The sequence below is a fragment of the Melospiza melodia genome, chromosome Z (assembly GCF_035770615.1).
Source record: "Melospiza melodia melodia isolate bMelMel2 chromosome Z, bMelMel2.pri, whole genome shotgun sequence".
NCBI lineage: Eukaryota > Metazoa > Chordata > Aves > Passeriformes > Passerellidae > Melospiza > Melospiza melodia.
The window spans coordinates 19260759-19272179 of record NC_086226.1 but is presented as its reverse complement, the minus strand read 5'-3'; the positions used below and the strand labels follow the sequence as shown (position 1 = coordinate 19272179).

Below are 11421 nucleotides of genomic sequence, written 5' to 3'. Positions count from 1 at the left end.
CATTTGCATCTCTGTGAAGGATGTAGCTCAAAGTCTCAGATAATTTTAATACAGACAGTATGGGATTTCTGTGGCATAGTCAGGATGTATTTACTCTTAAGAACAAGTAAAATGAGAATTTGTCTTTTTCACATCAACAAAAAAAAACAACAGTAATGTGTTTTATTTCACCAGATACAAAAACAAAAAAGGCAAAAAACTCTGAGCCTAAAAGTAATCTGGATGTCATTGAAAAAAAATGAAGTAAGATGTGCATACTCTTTCTAAATTTTACAATAGACATTGAAGGAAAATGAAACCTAATATGTTTATTAGTACAAATGGAATAACAAGCACAGACTTTTTCTGGTCCTGTCTTGCTACTTCGACAGACAACTGTCCTGCAGCATGGTGGCACAAGGGTGGTGGTACTGGTGGTCTGAGTCTGGCTGTGGAGAAGCGACTTTCTTTTGTTTGTACCTGAACACAACAACGAGGTAGTTGTTGTGGGTAGCAACACAGTCTAATGTAAATAGTAGAGCTGCTATTGGAGCTTTACAGAAGGAGGAACTAGTGCCAGTGTTTTTAAATCTGTTGCTGTTTCACCCATCTACTGATGTTGGAACTTAAAACAATTTACTAAGTTGAGAAGAAACATACAGAAACTTAGGACATGACCTCTGTTTTGTTGGCAATTACTTACCATGTGTCAGTGGGAACCTTTAAGGTGAAACAGCTTTATATTTTTTCTCCTGGTGATTCACCAGTTGTTTAAAGTAGTTATATTATTACATACAGTATGAGGTATTGCTTTATCAAGTATGACATGGTCTTCTGTCAGCTGTTCTAACAGTGGATGATAAAGGGGAATTGTCATCTCAGTTTATTACACAGGACATGTTTTTTTATGGCTGATGCTTGTCCAAGTAAATCCTTATTAAGTTCTTATGCTTCACATCATATTGTTTCAAATACTGACACACAACGTTTGCACAGCATTGTTATGCTAACTGTCTTGCTGTTAAGTGCATCTCAACTCTTTGGTAGTGTGGAGGATATGCTGTTGCTGTAACATGGGATTACCTTGTTAAGAGATTGCCTTGTGACAGGCGCTAGAAAAGAAGGATGAGGGAAAAAACAAAACAACTGAAGATGAGAAAGACAAAAGACAAAGAAGGTGAAGATGATGAAGCAGAAGAACCAGACAAATATGATGAAGAAGAGCATGAAGAGGTGTAATGTTAGTTTTCCTATTTATACAGTCAGATCTCAGTCATTGATAGTGTGTTGGCTGGCAAATGTCCCAAGCTCCCAATAAGGCAGAGTTGTTTTGGGAGAAATTATTACATTAATTATCTTTGTTGCACTACATTGTATTATAAATTTAAGCGACTGTTCTAGACCTATTACTCACAAAGAGCTCTGATATAAAGATCTTGTATATAAGAATGTGTTGACACAATCAATACACACAATTACTCCTTTTTATCACGAAAACAGTGATGCCTGTTGTTTCATATATATCAGGACTTCATTACAGTATTTTCCTTTTTCTTTCCCAATAATCTATTACTGTTTTAAAGTGTGGATGCTCAAGTGCAGTTTAAATAACTTCTATAAATTGTCTTCTCAAAACATATAGTGATTTTTTCCCCATTGCTTTAGGAAAATGACTACGTTTCTTCCCATTTTGAAGATGGAGATGGTTTTGGTGTTGTCAGTGATGCCAATATGGTTGAAATAACATAGTAGCTGTTGTTTCTAAGTATTAAACTGCTCAAGCCTTATACTACATGAAGCAGAATTATGGAGATAGGCTGAGTATAAACAGACTCAATGTTTTAGCTCTGTTGGTTTTAAGCAGACTCTCCAAAAACACACTGGAGTTTAATTGTACTATTCTGTAAAAGAGGCTAGGGAATCCTTTGTTTTGTTCTTTTGCTAAGTGCTTTGCAGACATGCCCTTTTTAAGGTCCTCTGGAATGCCTATGGATAGAATAGAGTATGCCATTGTGTTTCCTCTGCACAGAAAAAAAAGTATGCATTTTACTTGAAAGTGTCTAAGCATTTGCACTAGTCAATTCTATGCCTCAATGACCACTATAAAAAAAAGACACAGAGCTTTTATGGACATAAGCTGCTTGTTGGTAGCTGACTCCTTTGAAGAACTTCAAGTAACTTCTGAGTTCAGGTAACTGAAAATAACTGACAGCTGTGCATTTCAACATAAACTGACTTGGAAGGACCAATGCATGATGTCCTAATTAGAAAAATAAGAGAATGCCAAGAAAAAGCCAAATCTTAATGTTTGGAAGCATCCTTTTAATTTGAAAACCAACAGCTGTTGTATTGAAAACTTATTACTGAGATTAGATGCTTGAAGAATGCTGTGACAGCACATTCTCTATATCTTACTGTCTTTTGATAGTAAAAAATAATATTTTTTATTGTTAGTACATTACTGTTGATCAGGGGTTTTGGGCTTTTTATGTTGCTTGGTTTCGAAGTGTTATTTTCTTTTCAAAAAAGTGTTTCACCTTACTGATGACTGGGAAACAATTCTCCATTATTCTGTGAACTTCTGATATACAAAACACAGAAGATGTGAATGAGGCAAGGATGCTAAAAATTAAATTTGCTTGCTGTGACTATAACTGCTTCTGCTAGCTGTTCTCCCTGTGCAAGGTGAATGGTAAGACTCCTTACCCCCTACAAAAAAAAAAATGCAAATAGATGGAGCCATAAAATTAATGCTAGAAAAGAGTTACTGCATGAGTAACAAAATTTGTTGACAAGTTGAGGCTTGCCTGAACAAGTACAGTATCTTATTCTGTAGCAGACAGTAATTCTTGAGTATTGATTACTTTCTCCATTCATCTAATGGGCAACTGCCTTCCTGCTGCACTGTTGAGAAACATTACCCTGGTAAAAATCAGGGTTTTTTTGAGTCCTTTAAGAGGTAAACTGTAGTGACCTCTGTCATCCAGAGGGAATTGCAAAGTCTTAGGCTGGACCCTCCAGGATTAGTTTCGCTATGGTAAATAAAGCCATCGATTAGGAACAAGTTCTGCAAAGACACAGATCAGTGCCAGGGCACTTCTGAAAAGCAGTTAGACTGTGCTCTTCCAGAGGTGTAATACTCACACCTCTGCTTAGAAGCTGATTTTCTGATTGCTTAGAATTTATTGCAAGACCATAATGCCAGTAAAACTTATGACTGTTCTTTAGTCTGCAGCAAACTTCAAATTTGGACATGCATATATTCAAATCCTAATTTATAGCACAGAAGAATATTGCTTTCAGTGTCATCTCACCGTCTAAGAACTTCACTGATCCCTCCCTTACTTGTTCATACCTATTTCTAAGAACTAAAGTGTTCTCCAAAATTTATGCAGAGAAGTTCAAAGTTTACAAGGCATGAACAGAATAAAGGCTATAATTATGGTATGGTATGCTAGATATGAATACTGCCAACAAAGTACTTGCTGGCTAAGGATTTTTATTGTAGACCATACATAAAAATTGGCCTAAACAAATACAAGTAGTAGACTGCTGTAATAAAACATGCAAAATACATAGAATTAAAAATATATTAGATGCACCATTTTCACTGCAGTCCAAAATAAAATCTTTATTTTACATATATTACTTACGCTTTTCTAAAAGCAGAGGAGCAGAAGTATTTAAAATAAGACTTGCATCCTCACTCAGAAGTATTTCACATAGTTGTATTTTCAGCCCTTATACAAGTTACAAATACTATTTGTGAGAACTTATTCCGAAGTATACCAGACTTGAAACATTTAGATTTTTTTATGATCCAGCAGTGCAGTATGCACTTAAGTTTAAAACTGAATGTGTTGCAATTATTCCAAAAGGTGATTTACAACTCAATTATTCCATGTTTGTGGAGGTTTTGGCCCTTTTTTGTTTGCTTTTGGGGTTTCTTTTGTTTATTTGTCTTTGGTTTTGTTTGTTTGTTTAAGAAGTCAATTTCTAGAAGACTACCTTCACAGATTTTATCTCGAATAAGATTTAAGTTCCTCACAGAGCAGTTATCTGGTTTATCCTAGGCTGTGATGATGAATTACTGGCTGTATTGTACTTTGGAAAAAAGCTGTAAAGATCCCCACATTCTGCAGAAAGGCAAGACAGCTGATGGTTGTAGATTACCAGGATCAGGAGTCCTACAGTCTTGAAAAGAGTTCTACTGTATCTTCTGATAAAGTTAACTCTAATTAAAAATGTACTGTATAAAATATGTTACATAATACATATGTAAAAACATACCAGGCTCTTGGTATGGAATATGGTCCCATAAAATAGCTATTCCTTTGTGTTTCTGTGAAGACTGCTTATTTTAAGGTAAATGAAGGCACATCACCCTTAACTCAGTGCCAGTAAGCCACAGGTCTTTGACACTGTAAAAGCCCAAAGTCTGGGACACACTAGAGGACTCTTCAGCTGTACCACCACAGACTTCTGTACTCATACATCAACAGGTCAGAGACCTTCCTGACCTAGTTGAACCACAACCACAGTTAAGTTAATTTCTGTACCAACAGCAATTTAGTAACCATCAGTTCAGGTATGTGCTATATATTAGGCTTATGCTGCATCCTCACAATAGCTAATTTAATGTTCTTTGATGAACCCATAAGAAGTGGAAGGATAAAGTATTAGAACTGGTGAGTTTCAGCAACAGGATGGGAGAAGGAAAACAATCAAATTATGCAGCAGAGAAATTATGCATTATATACCAAATTTCATCCCATATAGAAAGCATTTGTTTTTTATGTGCCAAAGCTTTCTTGTTGGAGTGAGTCACCTTTTAAAGTTTTAACCATGAGAGCTGTATCGCTTTAGCCACCATAAATTATTTTGTGAAGCATTTTTGCATAAAGAACTGCTACCTCACTGTTTGTCTTACTGGCATATTTGCTTAAAGAAAATAACTACTATTTGAAAGAATCTTTGAAAACAAGTGTTATGCAAACCATCAAGTTCAGGCTGTTTGTAATCCCTTTTCTAGTGTGGAGACTATGAGTAGGCTCATGATCTCCACAGATGCTCCTTTAATCAAAAGGTTCAACAGTAACATAGTTCAGGCACTTAACTTTACACCATTTTCCTTCAAGCTTTGGCCTGCCTCAATTTCAAAATAATACAAGTTAAGCAATTCTTGTTCATACACTTGGCATGCCAGTGAAGACTCTCTGCTCCACTTCTTGGGGAAACAGGTGTTCCAACAATAAATGGGGCCTAAGTCTTCATTCTCAGAATCTCACAAAGCATTTTGGAATACCTCAACAGTTAGAACATGTTCACTTTACCTTTTTGTACTGTATATACTTAGTCAAGACATTCATTAAAAAAATTACAATAGTAGTTTAAAGGATGCTGTCTGTTTTTCCACTTATTTTTAAGTCCTGATCAAGTTTGTTATCCTGGGTTTTGGTAATAAATACTGTTTTGAACAGGGCAATGGAATTCTTACTCCACAAGGCAAATATAACCAAAATAATTATAGGCACCATCTCTGTTTTTATTTAAAAGTATTCTGAGTACACAAGTACCTCCTTTCTGTATGAAGAGTCCAGAGGTGTGGGGCTTTATTTATGTTTTTTTATGGGTTTTTTTTTTTTGTTTGTTTTTTATCTTGAAGCATTTTTAGATGGGGAAGAAAAAGAGGGGAAAATGCAAGGTTGATCATGAAACTCCAAGAGAAACATTCAAGAGGGGATTGGTTAATAAATACACGAAGATGTAAAGTACAAGTCTGTAGTACAAGTTGTCTATTCTGCTCAAATTTGCTAGCAGGCATTAAATATCATTTGAAGTCATCTAGGACATTTCAGGAAAAAGTTAAGAGCTTGAGGTTCATGGGCACAAGAGCAGTGTAAGTATGCTCAGTACCCACATGACTGCTATCTGAAGAATCAGTTTGTCCTGAACTGAGATCAACTGGAAGGGGAAAAAGATAAATCTATTAGCAGAAAATAAGGACTACTGGGGCAGTTAAAGCAACGTGCCACACTTAGTACTTCTTTCATTCTACACACAGGTGACCAGATGAGAATGCAGTCCAGTCAGTTTTCAGCAGAATACCACGGAACAATGTAAAATTTCAAGAGGACTCCTAGGTGGACTGTGTTGAGGCACAGAATCACAGAGAAAACAAATTACCCTAGTGCCTATACTGAAAAGTACTAAAGAATGGGTTGACTATAGGCACAAGATTTTAAGATTCCAGTTTAAGTGTTTGCTACTGCCTCTGTAAAAAAGAACTTCATGCTGGCTATTAATTATGGAATGACTGAGTTTTAAAAGAAATCTTACTCTATAAGAAAGATTAAATTATGAGAACACCACTTAGAATTGTAAACCTGATATTAAAATGTCAAGCGTACTATGTATTCTGTAAATCCTTTCAGATGTTTAAACGTTAGCTATCCCCATATGCCCACTTCTGGGCTGTAAAACACAGACTCCTTGTGTGTTAGTTTGAACTATATTTTTTCACCTCATCATTAATTAAGAAACATGCCTATCAAAACAGAAAAAGGTGCAAAGCTTTAGAGATTACTTCATACCTTAATATACCCCCAGTCTCGTAAATTATCTATCTCAGGCATATTCAGATTATGTGATCCCCAGAAATATCCTTGTTGTGGAACACTGCCCATAAAGGCAAGTCACACATCAGTACATTTCTCTGCATTCCAGGTGCATTTTGCATTCTGTGGATTCCCCTTTACCTATGTAATCTACAAACAACAGTTGTCTAGGGTCTTCCACTATTAATGCTGAAGGTCTCCTTGATTATCAACTTTCATAATATTTGTTGGATTTATTCCATTTTCTGTTTCTTTCTGATGTGATACTGCTGTGACAAACAAATGAGAAGATTCCATGGGAAAATGGTGACTGACGTCTGCTTTCACTAGAACTTCATAATACAGGAGATAAAAAACTGGAGTTACTATGCCAATAATCAACATTATTACTACTGCTGTCCACCATCCTATACCCCAGTCTGCTCCATAGTAAGGATCCTTGCATTTTTTAGTTTTACCATCAGTTTCAAAACAGATCTGTTGGGCTGCTAAAGCAGAAACAACTTCATTCAGATTCTCTCTCTTTGTATCATTACACTTCACTATTTCTTCTATATCTCGATCGACTTCTTTTAAGAAGTTGCCAGCAGTCTCATTAGCAGAGAATTTATCACAAAGAGATGTTTCCTGTACTTCTGGGGAACACAGAGCAGGCCGAAGAGCTGGTCTTCCTTTTGGAGATATATGGGTTTCAGTCAATACACTGAACTTTTTCACTGGAATTCTGATAGACCTCAGGGCAAAAAAATCTTGATCGTTGATAAGATTGTTAACTCTCTTGATATCTGCAACCTAAAAATGAAAACAACAGCTAAAACATCGTATTCCATTGAACCAAAACTCCCTTAACAGTACTACACCTTTAAGAAATACAAGTCTTTTGTAAGGAAACAAAGATAAGACCTTTGTTTTTCCCTACCCAAGTCAGCTCTCCTTTTCCATATTCTTGTTCAAAATATCATTTTGCTCAAATTAAGTTCAGATTTTAAGACGAAGTCTAGGGCTAAGCCTTTGGTTTTTATTGCCATTAAATTTGTGGGTTTTTTTAATTGATACCCATTCATACAGTATGAAGTCAGAAGAGGTCAAAGACCAAATCTGAACAACTTTACAGCAAGAAGGAAATTAATTATGATGCAAAACCCCTCCCACTTCAGATAAGAAGACTGAAAGTCACTTCACAGATACATTAAGTTATATGTATGTTCAGCTCTCAACTGGCAACTATCTCTGCAAAATTAATGAGAATTCACCTCACTTTAAGTTTTCAAATTATGTAAATTACTGGTAATTTCTAATTCAGTGAAAAAGTTCTGAGTTAGGAGTTACTACAAAGTATGAGTTTGCAATTCACCTAGCCACTGGCATGATTTTTTGCTGCTTCTGGGGGCTAAGGCAGAAAACAAGTATAACTTTTAAACTACTGTCATCTACCTTACCTAAGTCAGCTCTCCCCTTTTCCTACTCTTGTTCAAAATTAATCTCACTTTGCCTGCAGTAAGTTCAGATTTTAAGTCTAATGTGAAACATTCTGCAGGGATTTAAGTGCACTGGGATAATCACTGGCTTCACTTTCAGATGGTAACTCCCTCACTGTAGCAGGCACAGCCACAAACTTCACCATAATGAAGTACTTCCAAATCAGTGCTTTTCTGCAACACCTGCAAAGCACACAGAAATTATGCTCACTTGAAGATGCACTGTATCCAAGTTCACGCAAACCTTTTTAATGTGTAGAAGTCCTTCAGCTACTATGGCGGTGTGTTTGTTAAGTGTATGATGTTCAATAAATTGGGTAAGAACAGAAAGACTGCCAAATGCAGCAATTTATGGTTCCACCACAAATGCAACTTATACTTTCTGCCTCAAGTCCTGGGATTGCTCTTCACATTCTCTTGGATTTGCAAGAAAGAGCACAATTTAGTTATTCTTCCTTTCTTAGTGAGGTCTGACCTCATAAAGCTGCTCAAAATACCCAACTGCAGTAGGTTCTGAAGCCAAGACTTGGTTATTGAGGCTAAGGTCTGCCATGATTAACTTTAATACCTCAAGTCACAACAGGAGACCCACAATTCTGTTTCTGCCTGAAGAATTAGATGACAGCATATTCTGTATACACAGATTTTCAACTTGACCTCATGGCATCTGTGCACTTAGCAGTCAGTCCCATCAACACACACAGCTGATTTCCTGTTTAAACTGGAAACATCAACCAAGACCAAAGCCATTGTCTTAACAGTACTGGCAGCCAAAATTAGTGGGTAGGCAGGACATTTACCAGAATAATGTAATGTACTTCAGAGCCTGAAGTAGTGAACACAAACAAGGGGGCACAGGGGTGGAAAGTTCCCAAAAGTACAGCAAGCTCATGCTTAAAATACTAGGGCAATTTAGCGGAATTCAAAAGAAAAATATGGATGATTTTTTCCCCCTATTGTGATGGAATTAGGGCTCCACACAAACCCTTAAGATAGTTCACCCTTGTCCCCCAGCTCAACAGCGAGGATGGCACTAGATGTGCCGACTTGTGACTGGAGAACAGCTGTGAATGTAACACTCTTGAGAAGTGTCACAACCAAAACTATGCACTTGTTTCTCACACTTATATTACTTTTAAGGGGGAAAGCCCACGGAACCGGAACCCTGCGCTGTAACACGAACAATCCTGACGTAATTTTCCACTTCTGAGACACACGGCGTTTGCTACGCGCTGCCTCCGGGCGCAGCCGGCCCGGGACCGGCCTCGCGGGCCCCGCACCCGGCCACTTACGGAGCAGCAGAACTGCAGCGCGATCGCGTTCAGCGTGTCCCCTTCCCGGATGTCCTTCGTCAGCAGCACTATATCATCTAGCCTGTCCCTCGACGCGCTCCGCCGGACCTTCTCCCTGCCCCGCGGCCGCAGTTCCGACAGCTCCCCCTCCTCCTCGGGCCCCTCGCTCTCCGTGCTCACGAAAGGGTACAAGTGACCGCCGGTGAGCGGCTGTGCCACGGCGGACGGCTGCGGGCCGCTGCCTGCGCCTCTGCCGGCCATGCTCCGCGGGTGGCCCTGTGGAACGGACCGCAGGCGTGGCGCCCTCCGCGGGGAGCCCCACGCCGGCCCCTCCTCCTCGCCCCCGCCCAGCTCCCTCCAGGCTCAGCAGCCGCCGGCCACCACGCCGCCGTGGGGAGGTGAGAGTCGTGCCGTGCCGTGCCGTGCCGTGCCGTGCCGTGCCGTGCCGTGCCGTGCCGTGCCCAGCCGGCCCGTTCTGCCCCGGACCGCAGCTTTACTTGCCCCCACTCCACATGGTACCCACCGCGATGGCGGCCGCGCTGCCACGTCCGCAGCGCGGCCCCGCCCAGGCGTCGGCCGCACGCAGCCTCGGGGGCGGGGGTGGCGCGAGGCGGCCCTGGGGCTTGGCCGAGCCCAGCCGGAGCCGGCCCGGCGGGAGAGCGCGTTCGGGCCCCGCCTGGCGCGGGCACGGCCTCTCTCGCTCCGGCGCGCCCTGCTCCGCTGCGGCCCAGAGAGCGCTCCGGCTCAGCCGCTCGGCGGTGGAGGCCGGAGCGCGGGGCGGCGCCGCCGGGCGAGGAGGCGCTTCACCCTCGTCTTCCTGGAGCCCCCGGCGCGCTCTTGCTGATCCTCTTTCTGGAGAAACGTAGTCTGCTCAGATGCACGAAGTTGCCATGTATTTGAGTCATTTAAAGGGTTCTTCTGAGACTGTTTTTCCCTAGCGTTCGCACTTCCTTTCCACATTCTCTATCTCCTAGTCCCGCCTGGCTCTTACAGCCTTGCTGCACCTTCAGAAGCTGCCGGGCAGTTTCTTTATAATCCCTTCACATCTGTCCCCTCAGCACTAGTACTGCAAAGGTACAACAATCTAGCCTGCACTGATAGATCTTTCTCACAAGAGAGGTACAACAAATTTAACCCTGTCGATATTTCATCTTTCTTTTCCTAGCAGAATAATTTCTGCTGTAGGGGTCTGTCAGCAGCTTTTGGGGTGCTGAGGCAATAGATGGATGTCCTAGATAGATTTAACTTAGTGTGTCTTTTTGCTGACACAGCCTTAGCAGAAGTAAAGTATTAAAAAAACGGATGGCTCTAAGGCTAAATATGTTGTTAAAAATTGTTGAAGGCAAATGAATTTGCAGGTCTGGTTCTTGAAATTAGATTAAATTTGATCTTAAGATACTTTTAAATTAGGGTTTGGGGTTTTTTTTTCTTTTGTTTTTGAGCCTTGCTAAACAACTAAAGTGGTTAGAAACGTTTGATATTAAAAAAAAAATAATTAATGTCTTTACTTTAGAAAACCAGATGACTTGAGTCTGAAGACATAAAAATAAGAGCTTACAATTTTGTAGCTCTATGAAGTGTCACATTTACACCCACAGAAGCTTAATTGAAGCCACATTTCCAGATATTGTAAAACAAGCTGTGAAGGCACATTGTGTTCTTGTATGTCAGCCCATTTTTTGTGTGTATATTTTACACATTGTATCTACTTTGAAATAGTATTCTGTTGTATATAAGGGATGAATGAGTTAAAATAAAGAGCCCAGTGGATACCTAGTGTAGTTATAATTTCCTCATACCAAAGTTTCTTATAAGTCCAGACAGTTTCTAAACCATTTAGTAGCCTAGTTAAGGATATTTTCTTGACACTTGGGCCCCACAAAACATTTTCTTTGCTGAGTGTTTCAGGTTTAATTAACTGTGAACAGTGTGGTTTCTCCTAGACTGGCGCAATTTCTTCTTTCATAGCATCTTACCAATCAAAGCCTGCTCAGAAATAAGCTTTCTATTTTTATCATGGGTCAGAAGCACAGCTTGTGCTGATTAACACAGCTG

General features: G+C 39.9%; 1 protein-coding gene across 1 annotated transcript; it reads right to left on the bottom strand.

Annotated features, from left to right (window-relative positions):
• Positions 1-147: 147 nt before the first annotated feature.
• On the bottom strand, positions 148-9676 carry LYSMD3 (LysM domain containing 3). Its single transcript, XM_063180830.1, has 2 exons — positions 9367-9676; positions 148-7388 (listed from the first exon to the last, which is right to left on the bottom strand). Exons 1-2 carry the CDS (start codon positions 9625-9627, stop codon positions 6780-6782), a joined length of 870 nt encoding a protein of 289 aa, XP_063036900.1. The 5' UTR covers positions 9628-9676; the 3' UTR covers positions 148-6779.
• Between the last annotated feature and the right edge of the window lie 1745 nt (positions 9677-11421).